This window comes from Notolabrus celidotus, chromosome 7 (assembly GCF_009762535.1).
Source record: "Notolabrus celidotus isolate fNotCel1 chromosome 7, fNotCel1.pri, whole genome shotgun sequence".
Lineage (NCBI taxonomy): Eukaryota > Metazoa > Chordata > Actinopteri > Labriformes > Labridae > Notolabrus > Notolabrus celidotus.
In genome coordinates, this window is record NC_048278.1 from 31,862,031 (window position 1) to 31,879,976 (window position 17,946).

Below are 17,946 nucleotides of genomic sequence, written 5' to 3' on the forward strand. Positions count from 1 at the left end.
AATTCTCTCAAGTTTCTATTAAGTCAAAAAATCAACTCAAGAGACAGGTACATTTTGGTGCCTGTCTTGCTGTGTTGACATCAGTTATGCAGACACATGGTGAACTTTACAAACACATTATCTACAACTGGATAATGGGTAGCTGGTTATATCTGTCAGTTTCTGTCCATGAAGAGTGATTTTGTACGTCAAAATACAGCCTTTTTTATTTGAGGTGGCCATGTTGTTCTCATATTACATCTTTAAGCTATGAACCAGAACCAAGTCTGAAGTAAGACTTCCAAACTGGGGAAATAAGTTTAGAAGAGCACATAAAGGTTGGGTACATTTCTTCAGGTGGCCAAACACAACTCCACTACACTGTTTTAAATAAAACATAAAACATAAAAAAATCACATGCCTCTAGACCAGGGGTGTCAAACAGACGGCCCGCGGGCCAAAACCGGCCCGCCTGAGGTTCCAATCTGGCCCATGGGATGACTTTGCAAAGTGAAAAAATTACAGAGAAGACATTAACTGCAATTTTTCAATAAACATATCTGCTGTTTCAAATTTGTCCTACAATCAAACGGCTGACAGAGGGCACCTGAACGTCGCTCGGGGACTCTTTTTCTTAAAGTGAGGAAAATGAATATTTGCAGTTAGCATAATCCGGTGGAAATTCATAGACTTTTTGGACCCCTGGATACAACACTTTCCAGCAAGCAAACTGTTTATGCTGAAGCTGGGGAGTCCATAATAGTCCACTTTACCTTCTTCATTATTATAATCTCTCTGTTCTTTTGCTGTAAACATACCACTCTGTGTCAGGTGAATGGGAAAGCTGTATGCTTGGTGTGTTCGCAGCAGGTTTCAGTGCTTAAAGAATATCATATTCGGCCCCACTTTCAGACTCAATTTGGTGAAATTTTCATTTAAGTTCATTAAATGTGAAAAAAAAAAAATTGCACTAAAACGAAGGGAAAATTTTTAAGTTTTTGTTGTTCATAGGTTATGTTATGATTTTACAAGTCCGGCCCACTTGAGATCAAATTGGGCTCTAAGAGCCCCCTGAACTAAAATGAGTTTGACCCCCCTGCTGAGACGTTCTTTCTGGTTTTATTTTGGGCTTAGCCATGATAACTTTTTTTCAGTATTTTAAATTATTGTGTTGTATAATGAATGTAATGAATGTATTTTGAAGTTTTATATTGAATATTTACAATACAAAAATACACAGCTTTTTCAGTTTCTTCCAGCTAATACAAAGCATTGAATAATGCTGACATTTAGCTTGTCAGAAGGTTGATATCATAAGCCTGGCGCATACATGGCAACCCGGAGAATTCGTCCGACGTGGAGGGTCAGGTCAGTCACGTGATCACTTCCAGCAGGAAGCTAACTACCGAAAACTAGGCACGTCACCAATCTAGAGCACGTAGTACAAGGTGAAGACAGGAGCGTAGAATGAGAAAGTTATCATTTTATGAAAGAAAATCACATGATTATAAAACATTAATTCAAAGAGCTTTCAGAACACACACACGCCTCCTGATTTGTAAATATTGCTTTACGGTATCTCTTTCTGCATGATATTTGAGGCAGTATACCCGGAAGTACGCTTACAACGCATGACGTATCTGTCCTTACCATGCTTATTGTTTTGCTCTCGCTTCACTACCCGGAAGCGAGAGTTTGCCATCTACAGGCTAGCTGTTACCTTACGCGATGAGGGCACAAAAGAACAGAAAAACATAGCAGAAATTGTTGCATTTTCAGAATAAAGGACAATTTAGAGAGCAGTTACACTAAATTTAAGGATTAACACATCTGTTACTCACAACGTATCTTGTCAAGACTGCTAGCTAGCTAACATTAGCAGTGGTTTGCCGTTATGGCTGTGGCACTTAGATTATGCGTTTTGGCTGGATATATACTTTTACTGTTGTCTGGATGCAAAGCAAGGATACATAAGCTTACTCTAAAGGTAAGGATACTGTTTTTACTTCAAGTTATTTCAGCAAAGGGAGCTGTATTGTGTCGCTTGTGAGTCCTCCAGGCGGCATTAGCCAGCTAGTATGCGCTAATTAGCTCTGACAGACGGTGTTCAGAACATGGTGTCGTGTTGTTGCGACGGTGTTAAAGTATCTGAAACAAGCAGGGATTATAATAAATAATCATTAAATATGCTGGAGACAGTGAGGATACATGGTCGGCTGTTATTCCCATACATTTTGGGTACATCCAAAAACGTGTTGGATGAACATATGTTGAACTCTGAGGGAGATTTTAAGCATTGGAATCCATAATGTCTCAAAGTCAGATGATCAAACTCATATCATAGAGCACAAAAGAAAGGTAGATGTAGTGCTAACTTACTTTAATAGTTTGGCCAATGGCAGTATGATCTATCAGAGACCAACCTTTGTTTTGTCCCCCAGAGATGATCCTGTTATCATGATGATTCAATCACTAGAATTAAAATACTAAGCTTTTCTATCTGTTGATATGGAGAGGAATAAGTCAAGATCTCTGGAACACAACTGGAATTTGGTTGATATCACAGGAACAAAATGTGTAAAGGTGCATGTCTGCTTTTGGTTACCATAAAATACCTAAGGACATGACAAGGAAATGTCTGTTGAGATGCCTCAGGTATCAGCTACCAGATTCCTTGGAGTTTTTGTTGATGAGAATCTGAGTTGGAAATAACTAAATCTCATGGTATTATAAGAAGGATTAGTCATCTCGTTGCCACCAAATGTCTTCTTACTCTTTATCACAGCCTAATTTATCCACATCTTTCATATTGTAATATAGTTTGGGCGAATACTCTTCCAACAACTCTCCATAAAATTTTGCTCCTGCAGCAACTCCATCGAAGACACATGTCTAATCTGCTCATTTGTTTCAGTAACTCCAGCTTCTTAATATCTATAACATCAATATCTATTAAATGTGTGGTTTTTTTTTTTTATAAAATACAACATAAAGGGAGTGTACCAGATCACTTCAAGTCTTACTTCAAATTAAATTCACAGGTTCACTCTTACTCAACTCGTCAAACTTTATTTCTTCATCCTCCTGAATGTTTTACTTGTAGAAGTCAATTCTCAACACGTTTCAGGGGAATCCAAACTCTGGAATATTTATTCCAATAGGTATTTTTCAACAGCAGGAACTTTACCCCGGAACTACGTGCGTTTTGACCGGAGGAACCAGGGTTGAAATTTAGTTCAGGGGTAGACAATCTCCCCCCTGAAAAGCCCCTGCTTGGGGGGGTACTACTTTCCAAAGGTCCTGGGGCCTCATGTACAAAGACTTGCATGGATTTCCTACTGAAACATGGCGTACGCTCAAATCCAGAAAACGTTGTACGCACAAAAATATCCAGATGTATGAATCTGTGCGCAAGGATCAACAGCTGTAGAAACGTGCATATGCCAGCCATGAAGTTGGCGTGAGGCACCCCACATTTCCATGGTCATTTCACTCTTATTACATCTGAACTTTGCCGTAACTGTGTTTGTGGAGTTTACACAGCTGTTGAAACACAGAGGGAGTTCCTAGGAATGCATACTAGTTTAGTTTTTTATCAAGATTTCAAAATATCATTTAATATCATTTTTTTTTTTTTCTCCATACGTCACTGGCCCTGATTTGCACAATCTGTCCTGGACTTCAACTTGCGGTCGAAAACGCAGACTACAATGGGGGCAGAGGAACCTTTTAGTTCAGGGGAAAGTAGTTCTGGGGGCTAAAAGACCCTGGAACTCTTTGTCAAAATGCACCTAATGTGGCTAAAAACTGTTTATCTTTAAAATGTTATAAATGATGCTTGAAAAACTTTTAACCACTGTTACTTATATATACTCATCATGCTCAACCACATACTCATAAAGTAGCTGTCCCTACACATCATATTCATCTTTTGTACTTTTGAATTCTGTTTATGTAATAACTGTATTTATATTAATTGTTAATTTTGTATTATGTTATTTTATTTTTAGTATCGACTATTGTCTTTTATGTGTGTAGGGGTGAGTATTGGCAAGAACCTCACGATATGATACGCATCACGATACTTGGGTCACCATGCGATAGTATCACGATATTCATTCTTGATACATCATGATATCACAATATTGTGATATATTGTGATATTCTACACAGTTAACTAAGAAAAAATAGAGATGGTGTGTATGTAAATCAAACAATATAACTCACAATTGAAAGGACAAATTAAGTCAAAACTATTTGATTGAAAACAACTTTTCCACTTTATTGTTTTTTGAAATACTGAAGTTTGTTTATGTTTATGTTTATTTATTTGCACAGTTAAAAGAAAATCCATACAAAAAAAAAATTGCAAAGATAAATAATATACTGTGCAGGAAGAGGCAGAAAACTCAGAGAGCTTATTTGAAGCCTCAACCCAAATAGTGTTCTAATATAAAAAATGAATTAAAAAAATACTAAATTGACACACATAAAGACAATAGTTGATACTAAAAATAAAATAACATAAGAATATACAAATTTAACAATTAATATAAATACAGTTATTACATCAACAGAATTTAAAAGTACAAAACATGAATATGATGTGTGTGGACACCTACTATCTGAGTATGTGGTTGAGCATGATGAGTAGAAATAAGTAACAGTGGTTAAAAGTTTTTTCAAGCATCCTATCTATCCATCTATAACATTTTAAAGATACATTTTTTTTCGCTACATCAGAATAAATATTCCAGAGTTTGGATTCCCCTGAAACGTGTTGAGAATTGACTTCTACATTAAATCATTCAGGAGGATGAAGAAATTACGTTTGACGAGCTGAGTAAGAGTGAACCTGTGAATTTAATTTGAAATAAGACTTGAAGGGATCAGGGACATTCCCTTCACGTTGTATTGTATACAAAAAAACACATATTTGAGAGGTATTGATGTTATAGATATGAAGAAGTCGTATTTTAGTTGCAACTCGGATAAAATGTGAATTTTAATTTTTACAAAAAAACGATATGAAGATATTGAAATTTCGAAAGTATATCTGATGGTCAAAGTATCGCGATATATTGCTGTATTGATATTTTTTCACACCTCTATATGTTTCAATTTAGTATTTTTAAATTAATTTTTGATATTAGAACACTATTTGGGTAGAGGCTTCAAATTAGCTTTCTGAGTTTCCTGCCTCTTCCTGCACAGTATGTTATTTATCTTTGCTCTTTTTTTGTGTGTATTTTTTTTTTAACTGTGCAAATAAATAACCATACACATAAAATGGTCCAAACATGAGGCCCTAAACCTGAGGGAATGGACTGAAATAGTTCAATAAATCTTTGTAATAGAAAGGACGACTTTCTCTCAGGAGTGGGAGCATTTACAGACAGGAGGAGGAGGAAACCTTCTTGTGACTCTCTTGATTGTTATTATCATTATTCTAAAGTTGAGCTGCCCCACAAGGTGTTCTCTGTACTGTCTATAGTTGTGTTGTTTGGGTCTGTAACTATGCTCACATGTCTGAACATTGTTCTCAAGTCTCACTCATTGTCTTCTCAGAATGAAACTCGCTCCGCCGTTGACCTCAACAACTTTGGATTCTTTGCCAACGGGACTCTGGATGTCAAACTTCTTTCTCTGAGCCTCCCAGAAAAGCTGAACTACAGCCTGAACCCTGTAAGATGTGTTTCTCATACGTCTGTGTGATTGCAAAGAGTCATCCATGAGGGTTTGTCTTACTGTGGAGCTGTAGCTGCCACTTATGTTTACAACAGGTGGAGTCACGCTCTTCCACGTAGTTATTAAGATAATGACGAGGGAGAAACGCAGGCCAAGGTCAAATACTTTTTAAAGGATAAGTTTGGTTATACTTAGTTAGTGAGTCTCTCAGCCTCAATTTAATCCTTAAAAAGAGCCAAACAAACAATGAAGTAATCACACAAGTGTTGCCGCTGCAGCCAAAGCCGGATAGAACTAAAAATAACCCTCCATTAATCTACGCTCAAGGTGAAATGTCTCTGTTACCATGAATACTTGTACTGTGAATTATTGAGTCAGTTCCTCTTAAGATTAGAGGTTCTGTATTTGTGACATGTTTCAGAGCGTCCACAGTTTATTATATGCTCAAGCTGAGTGCCATGAAGAGATGGAGAAGCAGCAGTTAACAGTCACAGAACGGACAAACTAATAATATCTGTATTTTGCATTTAGAGAGTGATTTGAATGGTGAGTAATTATCGTCCCAGCTCTCTCACAACAGTGTGTGTAAGTGGAGTGAGATGTTTTGTCTTTTACCAGCGGCTTAATGGAGAAGAGGACCGTCATGGTGCAATATATGTTTACACCAGTGTATGGCAAAGTCTCTTCCCTTTATTCATAAATGTCTGCGTTGCATACTGTGAGAACCTTGGAAGGCTTACAGTGCAGGCATCATGTTATTGTCACCTGTGCTTTCAAGTGGATTCTGAACCTGAAGGAGTCTGTGATGATGTCCCCCCCCCATCTTAAACCCACTGATAAAACGCTGAAGCCTGCGTCCTCCTCACTCAGAGCATGCAGCAGCAGAGCTGACACAAGCAGCTGTCTTTGTCAGGCTCGTATCAGTTTGAAGCAGAGGCTAGTAGTGCTTCAGGAAGTGAGTTGCAGCTTGTAATTGTACAACATCATGATACACTTTCAGTAGATGTGTGGATCACAAGCGGTCCAAACTATGGAGGGTGGTCTGAACAGATTTCAGACCAACTGTGATCCATTGCACAATGACTATAGTCTAATTTTGTATTTAAATCACAGCACTAAGAAAACAGATGTCCAAATTAGGGATATGAATTTCAAGTATTCAAGTAAAACAATGCCAAATGCCTTTTTCCTCCTGAATCAAATTTTCCTTCACGACACAATGTATATAACTGACAGTATTGGATACCTACGGATCGTATTGAGGTGTTCAAAATGTTAAACACACTTAATATCAACATGTGGAGAAGGCTCATAATCTCCGCGGACATACAGTCATAAAAGTGAAGGCTCAGACTTCAACAAGGGAACTGAACAGAAACATATTTTGGACTCACAGAGTCCAGTTTTCTGTCTACTCGTTCTTATTGAGAAAAATAATCGTGAACATGGTCAAGTGTCAGCCAGGAGCACAACTGGGTCATAATCAGTCCGGTGACGGAGAAAGAAAGCGCTCGTGGAGACCTGTCACTCAGCCACAGCCCCCAGCTGAGCGTCTCCACTGTGCACAACACCTTCAGTCAGCTGATTCACATCCAAACATGCTTTAAACTTAAAACACCTCCCTGATAGCTGAACGAAATATAAGACCACATGTTTGTTCCACGTGATAGAAAAGAAGAAGAGAGAAAGAAACATACTTTATTAATCCCCAGGGGGGAAATTCAATTTTTTCACTTGTGTTGTTTTTGGTTATGCTACACGCACAGTTTGTTGTATATACAATTTTATGCACAAACATGCTATGGACATGCACTTAGGGAGAGATGTCAGAGTGAGGATGCTGCCATCAACTAGCGCACCCCGAACAGTTGGGGGTTCAGTGTCTTGCGCAAGGGCACTTCGGCAGTGCCCAGGCAAGTGAACCAGCACCTCTCCAGCCACCAGTCCACTTGCCAAACTTCGTCCATGCTGGGACTTGAACTGGCGACCCTCCGGTTGCCAAGCCAAGCCCCTATGGACTGAGCTACTGCCGCCCAAACAACAAAAGCGAAAAAATACAAAAACTGTTGACATCCTTAGTCCAAATACATTTTTCAGTGACGCATGTGGATCCAAAAAGGACAATATCCAACATACAGTGATGCATTACAGTAAAGTAGTCTGTAGTTCAATGCCGAGGTAAACATTTTTAATATGGAGCTGAGATTTGCATTCTGTTGTAGTTCTAATGGGCTAAATGCAATGAAAAAATACTTATAACTTTCTTTCCAGACTTTCATTTGAAACATTCCTGAAATTCATTGACTGCAAACCTCCAAAACACAATGCACAATCTACTAAGCTGTCAAAAAGTTGGACTGTTCTACTGTCCTGGTTTTTAATTGGACAGTTTCTGTAACAATTTTCTTTCTAGTGGGATGTTGAATAGTTTGACTTCTACCATTAGAGGCTGCGGGCCAACACAGGCTGCTTCAGATGGTGGAGTTCTTATAGAATCAGAGTTGAATGCATACAGCCATGAAGAGTGAAATACAGTATTTACACATGAACTGCACCATGTAGTGACCACGTCTACAAAACTCTCTCTAGGTCGGGTTCAGCCTCTCCAGGTCCCGTGTGAATGGAGTCTTGTCCTACACAGTGAGTACATTCAATGAGCCTTTACCATTACTTATGAAAGGGTTTAAAACAGTCACTGTAATCAGATTTTTCTATAACCTTTATTGTGTTTTATAATAAATGTAAAATACTGAAACGTCAGGTTATGTATTTGTTGTTTTTGTATGAGATTATTTCAGTTTTCATGTGTGTTTTCTTGAAACTCCAGGCAGAGGAGCCGGAGATCTGCCCGCTCATTCTCACAAATGTGGCCAACAAGGAGCCTCTCATTCTTTTTCTAATTGATGTCAACACGCTCAGGTGTGTATGCCTCTGCAGCACTCACATGTGTGTAAAACTATGTCTGGAGAGCCTGATGTGACCACTGATCGTACAATGTTTTTGTATAGTGTTCATGTTAAAGCCATGGGTGAACAAGACAACCTCCTGATAGCGAAGCCGAAGGCTGAAGCACCTAAAGGTCAGTGTCCTGCGCACTTTACGACTCCCTTTAAGGTCTTTTTCAAGCAGCAGAAACAATAATGTAACTTCTGTGACAACATTCTGAAATCTGGAATACCCTGTGATGAGAGATTCCTCCTGAGATTAATTTATCCAAGAGATTTAGCTGATTACTCTGTATGTCCTTTATCTGTTCCTTTTTCTGTAGGTCAAAGGAAAAGCAGGGATGTTCCTGTTCCTCCTGCCGATGCAGTGAAAAAGGTTGATACACCGTTGGCTGAGGACAAAGTCACTAAAAAAAATGATACCCCAGATGAGAATCAAGTGGTTGATCCAAAGACTAAAGAAGTCACTGAAGAGAAGCCGAAGATTACAGTAGAAGAGAAGCCGAAGATTGGAGTAGAAGACAAGAAAGCAGAGGAGAAAGAATTCCTGGTAAGATGTGTTTTTGTGTCTGTCGGTGTGATCTACTCATGATGGCGTATTCTAATCTGTATCTCCTTCTAGCTGGGGAAGACCAAACAGCTGACTTTAGCTCTGGACAAAGTCAACGACCTCTACAACTTCAGCGTGAGTTTGTTTTCTTACTTGCAGGAGTTGAAGTTTGATGTCGGTCACTGTGGCATGAGTTTAATTTGTGTCTCTGTTCCACAGTTCCACATGGTGGTGGGCGAGCTGGCAGAGGGTCTTTACAGCCTCAAGTTCCACTACTGCAAGAACAGGATCCCTGGACCCAAACACCCCTACTCGTTGACTGTAAGTTGAGGGAGTGTCATGTCAGAACATGCATGCTCAGGTGTTTGCGGCGCTCACCTGAATGTTTCTTCTGCAGGTGGAAGTGACGGAGACGAATCCCGGCGGCTACCTATCTGCAGCAGAAATTCCTCTGTCTCGCCTTTACATCGGCATGGCTGGAGTCTTCTTCACTGCTGCCTTGGTCTGGGTGTACACACTCATGAAGCACAGGTACACATACACACAGACACACTGACATGAGAACTTACTCTGTTACATTGCAGAATCTTACAGCTTCCATAGCTTAAAATCACTTTGCAGAGTTTGTGGTTGAACTTTTCAATCAATCAATAAAGCTTTATTTATAAAGCACCTTTCATACAAGTCAAATGCAATTCAAAGAGCTTTACAGCAACTGAAAACAAGAAAGAAGCAGAAATAAAATGATGGAAAGACGTATTAAAAATAACAAAAATTGATTTTAAAATAGAGACTAATGCACACTGAAAACAATAAAATATGTGTAATTAAAATAAGTTAAAGCATCAAATTGATATTAAGAATATATATATACTACCAGTCAAAAGTTTGGACACACCTTCTCATTCAAGGGTTTGTATTTATTTTAATTATTTTCAACACTGTAGATTAATACTGAAGATATCAACACTATGAAAGAACATATGTGGAATTATTTAATTAACAAAAAAGTGTTAAACAAACCAGAATATGTTTTATATTTGAGATTCTGTAAAGTAGCCCCCTTTTTCCTTCATGAATGCTTTGCACACTCTTGGTATTCTCTCAGTCTGCTTCATGAAGTGGTCTCCTGGAATGGTTTCTAATTAACATGAGCCTTGTCAAGAGTTCATTTGTAGAATGACTTGCCTTCTTAATGTGTTTGAGACCATCAGTTGTGTTGTTCAGAGGTAGGGTTAGTACACGATGGATAGCTCTATTTGACTACTGTTGTAATCCAGATTATGGCAAAACCAGATTATTTCATAGTTTTGATTTCTTCAGTATTAATCTACAATGTTGAAAATAATTAGAATAAATAAAAAACATTGAAAGTGTGTCCAAACTTTTGACTGGTAGTGTAGCTTTAAATGGAAAATGACTGGATTATTCAGAAATACACCAAAAACTCTTAGCCTACAACACAGGCCAACATATTCATAATCATGACTGAAGGCTACATTTTGCATCACAACTCGGACACAGCTTCATTTCAGAGGATCTGTATTTTAGGGCTTCTTCCTCCCCATGTTTGAACAGCATGTTTTATTAATGATGGCGAGCTCTTCATCATCAGAGTCAGGGTTTAAGGCACAATGTTGCTTTAGTCTTCAAACACAGCATATTAAGGAGGATATATGAGTGAGTTAGGAGAACTGATTTAATAATAATGATAATACATTTTATTTGGGGGCGCCTTTCAAAGTCACCCAAGGTGACCTTACAGAGGATAAAAACATTCATCATTAAGAGATCATTAAAACAAACAAACAATAAATAAAAACTAAAAACTACTGATGTGCACAGAGTCCAGTTAGAGTGAATATGCCAGTTTTTTGTGCTGGTGGAGTATAAAGTTTATCATGTTAACCTCTAAGCATAGCCAGTTAGCATTCTTTATTTTTAAATAGATGTTTCTAATCACGCTGTATATCAAATGTTCTTTCCACAGGTACAGCGTGTTCAAGATCCACTGGCTGATGGCAGCGCTGGCCTTCACCAAGTCCACATCTCTGGTTTTCCACAGCGTGAGTAAATCTCCAGCACACAGCAGATTGTTGTCTCCTCTGTTGGACATCTTGTTTGTTTTTTACAGCGACTTCTTTGTTGTCTCTGTTTGTTCTGTCTGTGCTGCTTACTGTGCTAGAAAGCACACTCTGAGTCTTTGTCTCTTTATGGAGCCTGTCTCTCTCTCTCTCTCTTTATCCCTCAGATCAACTATCACTTCATCAACACTGAGGGGCATCCCATTGAAGGCTGGGCTGTCATGTATTATATCACCCACCTGTATGTATAACTCTTCCAAGATATTCATTTAAAGTTATTCAGCACTTCTTTTGTAGTTTATTTTAAGGTTTGCATTGATGTGCTTTCCAGGCTTAAAGGAGCTCTCCTCTTCATCACCCTGGCACTGATCGGCACCGGCTGGGCCTTCGTTAAATACATCCTGTCCGACAAGGAGAAGAAGATCTTCATGATTGTCATCCCTCTGCAGGTGTGTGCATGAGCCTCTGTAGCGTTGTGAGATCATTCACTCCTGGATGATATGTTCAGGTGATTGATCGGCGTCTCGTCCTCCAGGTTCTGGCTAATGTGGCGTACATCATCATCGAGTCCACAGAGGAAGGCTCCAGTGAATATTACCTGTGGAAAGAGATCCTCTTCCTGGTCGACCTCATCTGCTGCGGAGCCATCCTCTTCCCTGTTGTCTGGTTAGTGTGTGTGCCGTCTGTCTGATGTGTATCACTTACATTTTCCATTTTAAAAAATCCATGGAAGATTGAGTTAAGAGCAGTTTTGAGATTGGTGTCAAAGTTTTCCTTAGAGGCTGGTCGGGGCGATTATTATGCCGTCACGTGACACACTTCATGCAACACTTTTGATTCAGTTCAGCATCAGACGTTCCCCATCTTCAGAGCAGTTTGTAGAATGGAAAATAATTGTAACTTACTGACAGAGATATGTCAGAAATAAGAACGTGGGAAGACTTGAAGTAACACTTAAAACAGGTGTCATGATGGCCTGGATCAGCGGCAAAACCAGCAAGTCAGAGTTGAGTTGATTTTCCTTTATCATCTTTTATCTTTCACTGCTTTTCCCTTTTGGGGTTGCGGGGGGTGGTGGAGCCTATCCCAGTTGTCATTGGGGTAAAGGCGGGGTACACCCTGGACAGGTCGCCAAACTATCACAGGGCTAACACAGGACTTCCACCAGATCCGTGTCTGGTCCGTTTCCGATCCGGCTCCGTGCTCTCTCGTCCGTCAACACCCACCGGTTGCGTTTACAGAATGCAGCACGGCAAACACTAAATCAAGGATTCTCCTCCCCCTCTCCTCATCCACACTGTCTTCATGGTCCTCTGAAAACCTCTGACCTGTTGACTCCAGGCCTGGCTCTGCTCAAAATTAAATTTTGTTGTCATAGTTAAGTTAAAAACGATCTAACGATAACACAGAGTGTTTTATTCTGAAAATTCAGCGGATGTTTTAATTTTGTTTTGGTGCCTGACTTCCTGTCCTGCTCCATCTGCTCTTGATACATCGTGCTCCGGGATCCGGCAAAAATAGAAGTCTTGGGTATCTCATCCGTCGAGTTCTGACCTGCCAGGTCAGAGACGTAGCCTGAACGCAACGGAGCGGATCCAGTGGAAGTTAACACATTGACTAGAATAACAACCTATCAGATCCGGTGCCGTGACGGATCGGAGACGGACCAGATACGGATCTGGAGAAATTTGGCCATTACACAGAGAGACAGATAACCATTCACGCACACCTACGGGCAATTTTAGAGTGATGAATCAACCTTGGTGTGCATGTTTTTGGAATGTGGGAGGAAGCTGGAGGACCCTGAGAGAACCCACGCATGCAAACTCCACACAGAAAGGCATTTCTTTTGAGAATTGTTGCATTTATTGGATAGGATAGCTGGAGAGAGACAGGAAATGTGGGGATTAGGGAGTGAGGGAAGACACGTAACAAATGGTAGAAGCCGGGAGTCGAACAGGCAATTGCTGCGACGAGGACTACAGCCTCTGTACATGGGGAACACGCTTAGACCGCTAGGCCAACAGCGTCTTGGAAAAGCCAATTCTGAATGTTTTTTTAATATGAAATATAAACCCAAGACTTTGAAGAAGTGCATTGGTAATTTTTGTAACGTGACTTATTCAGGCTGTGTTTTTCGTTATAGGTCTATCCGTCACCTGCAGGAGGCGTCTAGCACTGATGGCAAAGGTGAGAGTCTCAGTCAGACACTGCCTACAGCTTTTATAATTTATACACTTACAGAGATTGTGATTATTCGTTGACTATAAATGTGATGTCTGTCTCTTTTAGCCGCCATGAATCTGGAGAAACTCAAGCTCTTCCGGCATTATTATGTGATGGTAAGAAAGACTTCAGATCTCATTGAATCATCTTAGATTTTGCTAAATAAACCCAGATTGCCAACACTTAATGCCTTAAAGTTGATGATGCTAAAAGTGCTTGAATGAATCAGATTCGATTTTATTAACTGAGTCATGGTAGCTGGCAAAGAAGGCCTCTCCAGCTCGTCATTCAGCAAAGTCACTGCTGCAGGGTCAGAACCAAAGCCTGAATATATGTCTGCATGTTTGTCGTAGAGCAGGTTTTGCTAACCCAAGGCGACATATATTAACGGAAATATTCAGAGTGAGTTCTAAGCTGCAGAAGCTGAAGCCTGCAGTGTAGATATTCAGTAAAATACCGTCTTCTTCTGTTTCAGATCGTGTGTTACATCTACTTCACAAGGATCATAGCCATTCTGCTCAAGGTCACCATGCCTTTCCAGTGGCAGTGGTGCTATGAGGTGAGATAAGCTTCTGTGATGTGTAGTAAAAATCGGACTTTATGACTTTACACTCATCAAACACATCCTGTTCCTTTTTCTGAATCAACACTAACAAACAGTAAAAAGGAGCTGGAAGTGTTCCTGGGCCGGTGCCAGAGTGATGTTTGCTGATACTGCCCTCATTTTTATATTTAAGCAAATGGGCCAGGTCAGCTGTGAGCAGCAGTCTATTACAATCAAACAGCTCTTCAACTCTCTCTCTCTCTCTTGTGTCCTCAGTTTCTGGTGGAGGTGTCTACTCTGATCTTTTTCGTGTTGACGGGCTACAAGTTCCGACCGGCGTCCAACAACCCCTACCTCCAGCTTCCCCAGGACGAGGAGGACGTGGAGATGGATGAAGTGTAAGCAGACAATACTTCACCTTCTGATTTGGTTGTACAGCTGTTATTGTTTTAGTTCTCTACTCAAGCTGTGTAGTGAATCTTAGATGTTAAATTGATTCATTTATGCATAACACTTCAAAGCTCTCAACAGTTTGCTTCTCATCCACACACCAACACCAACACCAACAAGTCAGCTTTAAAAATGCTTAGTCATAAGCAGGTCAGCTCATCCCTCGTCTGTAGCTATACAGGATACATTCAGGAGCAGTGTGTTGTTTAAGTCCCACTTTGATTAAACTGCAATACAACAAAAAAAGAAGGCATTTTTATACATTACATTGTTTTATTGACTCCAATAGAGTCTTATTTAAAATATATAAATATATATTTACATTCATAGACAAAACCACACAAAAAAAATTTGAATTTTGAGGTAGATATCTCAATAAATAACATTCTCTCCATCATGCATGAACGAATGAGTAATCTAGTCAGGAATAGTTACTACAGAGACACCAAGCATTCTTTGCTCACCTTTATATACTAGATTTACCTGTCAGTCCTGAATTACTTCTGTAGTGAAAAAATGAATAATAACTTTATTTACTTATTTAGCACCTTTTATGCAAACATATAGCCTAAAAATCAAGCTTAAAAGCCAAGTCCAGAAACAACATTCACAATAAACAGTTTGATTAAAAAAAAGATAATACAGCAAATTAAACTAGTGGTGTAACAATCCTTTTTAACAACGATTCGATTCGTATCATGATTCGTGGTTGCCGATACGATTAAAGGACGATATAGGTTCATCTAGATCGATAGGATCCGAAACGATTCAGTGACTTGAAATCGATTCAGTAACTTTTAAGCCAAAAATTCAACCAGTGCGACTGTGAAATAAACACCTTGATACTGGACAGTCCTAGATTCCTGTTGTTGCCGTGATGTTTTTCTGACTAAACATGCTAGGGAGGCCTGAGGCTTCTGCAGAGCTGATGTTACCTTGCCCTGCTGCTGCAACAGGAACGCTGCAAGAGGTGCCTGGATGGCGAAATCCCATGGCGCCTTAGCAGGTGGTTGGATAGATTTGTTGTGTTGCCGTGGTACCTTACTTGACCTTTACATTTCCTCGCCAGCTTCTCCTCTGCCATCCACCATGCAATGTTCACACAGACAGGCAGTCTGAATTCTATCATTAAAAGTGCAAAAGAAACACATCCATATAAAGTCGGGTGTGCTTAAATCTAATGCCTTATTTCCTAGTATCGATTTATTACCTTTTAAAACAATATTAGATCGATATATGTCGCCTGGGAGGCCAACTTGCCGAGCACAGATCAATGTAGTCGGTTCATAGGAATATAAATCGATACATCGCTGTAGTAGATGTTACACCCCTAAGTTAAACCCTAAGAAGAAGCTAAATAGGAAAAGGCTTTCTGGAAGACTTTTTATTGTGATAGATTTTAGATACAACAATGTCAGTAAAAATATTCCACCAAACTGATCAGCAGAATAAGATATGTTCTAATAACTGATCAAATATTCAAAGGCAGGTTAATAACATGCTCCTCTTTGTGCCCGTCTGTGTCCAGAGTGACTGAGTCAGGAGCACTGGAGGGAATTTCCAAAGTCAAGAAAACCTCTAACGGACGTGATCGCCAGAAAGAGTCCAGCTTGTGAGCGGGAGGCTGCATCATGGGTGCAGGAGGCGGGGGGAACCCAGTAAACATCCCCCAGGGATACACATGGACCAAGGCTCCCAACATCCCCTCACAGTGTCGGCTTCCCTTTTGAAACTCTTGAAGTGGTTGCAGCCCACTGTCTGGCTATGCAAAAAAATAAAGACTCACTTTGTTTCCTTGGAGCACTCCACCCAGAAACTCTGAAAGCTCGTGCTCCTGCCACATGGACGGATGGAGACACGGAAAGGAGCTCTGATACTCTCTCATCTCTCTCTCTCTCTCTCTCTCTCTCTCTCTCTCTCTCTCTCTCTCTCTCTCTCTCTCTCTCTCTCTCTCTCTCTCTCTCTCTCTCTCTCCAAAGATAATTATCATTTTAGAGGAAGCCTTGCTTTCCTTTGTGTTTATATTGGATATTTAAAAACGGTACTTCTGCGAGCCTCTTTGCTGTACCATTTTGTGTGTGACGTGAGTACAGGTGTGTGAGTGTGTGTGTGTGTGAATGTTGGACAACACATGATTTTGACACAACCGTTGCCCCCTCCCTTTGGAGACGTTGGCCCGCACTCAGGTAAACGGCTAATCAGTATATACTTCAAATTTAGGCAACTACGCATTTCTCTTTCCTGCTGTTCAGCGGTCAGTGACGTCCAACGAGTGATTGTACACCTTCATCCCCACACAGTACAAATTGTTTCCCTCAAATTAGATTTTATATTGAAATATCTGGATGTGAGAGGTTGTGTATTTCAGTGAACTAACTTTTACATATTGAAATGTTGTATTTCAGTATTACGGTTTATGTTGGAGAGGTCTTTGCAGTCCTTCAGATGGGCTGCTGCTGTAATTTAAAGCTTTAGTGGTTGAAGTCAAACAGGTTTTTTGGATCAGTGTCCAGAGCAGTGGCCCCATCGTGTTCACATAGGATTGTTTTTTCTTTCTTTTGTTGGCCACGCTGTGCCGTTCATGGCAGAGAAGTGACCTAATCCATCTTTTTTTAAACTGTGTCTGCTTTTGGTTTTACCTTCTTTGCTCTTGATATGAAGCTTATTTTATGAATTATTGAAGAACTTCTGGTGAAAGATCAGTTTTGTGTGCTGCAGCTGTGCGGGCGGGGTAGACGGACATTTGTAAATAATTTACAGAGGAAGACTGTTGATACAAAAGGAGGCACATAACACTTTCATAAGAACTGCTTAGAGGCTTTATAGACGGTTATAATGACACAGGCTCAGTTTCAATGAGGTTTATCCATTCCTTCAACAGATCGAGGGCAATATTTAATACAAAGGAAAGACTACTGAGATTTGTTGGCAGACACTCCTGCATGGAGCTGTACAGAGTTTACAGACTTGTCTCTGAGGGGACAGCAGTGAGCAGTCTCTAAACCAGATGAAAGGTTTTGTGCTTGTTACAGGCCGATGTTTGATGTCTGTGTGAACTGTCACAATAAAGCTGGTGTTCTTGAAAGGATCACGTTGTCTTGGTATCGATTTCTTTCCTCGTGCAGAGAACATTTCCCAGGATTTTTATATCATGCTCAAGAAATTCATCAAATCCATCAAACTTGGCAAATGCTTAATTTCTTACAATGAGAATTTCAATTTTTATTTGAAAAGTATTTTAGAAACAAGTCTGAAGTCAATTTATTTTCATATATCCACACTTGCATTAAAAATGGAATTTAAGGGGCGCCGGTGGCCTTATGGTCCAAGTGTCCCATGTATAGAGGCTATAGTCCTCGTCACAGACGGCCGGTTGAACATTTACTGCATGTCTTCCCACACTCTACTCCCCACATGTCCTGTCTCTCTTCAGCTGTCCTATCCAATAAAGGCAAAAAAACATGCCCAAAAATACATCTT

The 17,946-nt window shown here is 39.9% G+C and overlaps 1 protein-coding gene across 1 annotated transcript; it reads left to right on the forward strand.

Annotated features, from left to right (window-relative positions):
- Positions 1-1,625: 1,625 nt before the first annotated feature.
- LOC117815994 (protein GPR108) lies at positions 1,626-17,554 on the forward strand. Its single transcript, XM_034688045.1, has 18 exons — positions 1,626-1,966; positions 5,548-5,664; positions 8,257-8,307; positions 8,495-8,586; positions 8,676-8,746; positions 8,936-9,162; positions 9,235-9,297; positions 9,382-9,483; positions 9,560-9,693; positions 11,153-11,228; positions 11,414-11,487; positions 11,578-11,695; positions 11,782-11,912; positions 13,393-13,436; positions 13,539-13,588; positions 13,948-14,031; positions 14,293-14,414; positions 15,995-17,554. Exons 1-18 carry the CDS (start codon positions 1,874-1,876, stop codon positions 16,080-16,082), a joined length of 1,737 nt encoding a protein of 578 aa, XP_034543936.1. The 5' UTR covers positions 1,626-1,873; the 3' UTR covers positions 16,083-17,554.
- Positions 17,555-17,946: the final 392 nt, after the last annotated feature.

Bases quoted from the DNA above. Each gene is read 5' to 3' on its own strand.
- LOC117815994 (XM_034688045.1), top strand. From the start codon at position 1,874: ATGGCTGTGGCACTTAGATTATGCGTTTTGGCTGGATATATACTTTTA. The intron at 11,488-11,577 runs GTATGTATAACT...TGTGCTTTCCAG, and splicing joins ATGTATTATATCACCCACCT to GCTTAAAGGAGCTCTCCTCT. The intron at 14,415-15,994 runs GTAAGCAGACAA...GTCTGTGTCCAG, and splicing joins GACGTGGAGATGGATGAAGT to AGTGACTGAGTCAGGAGCAC.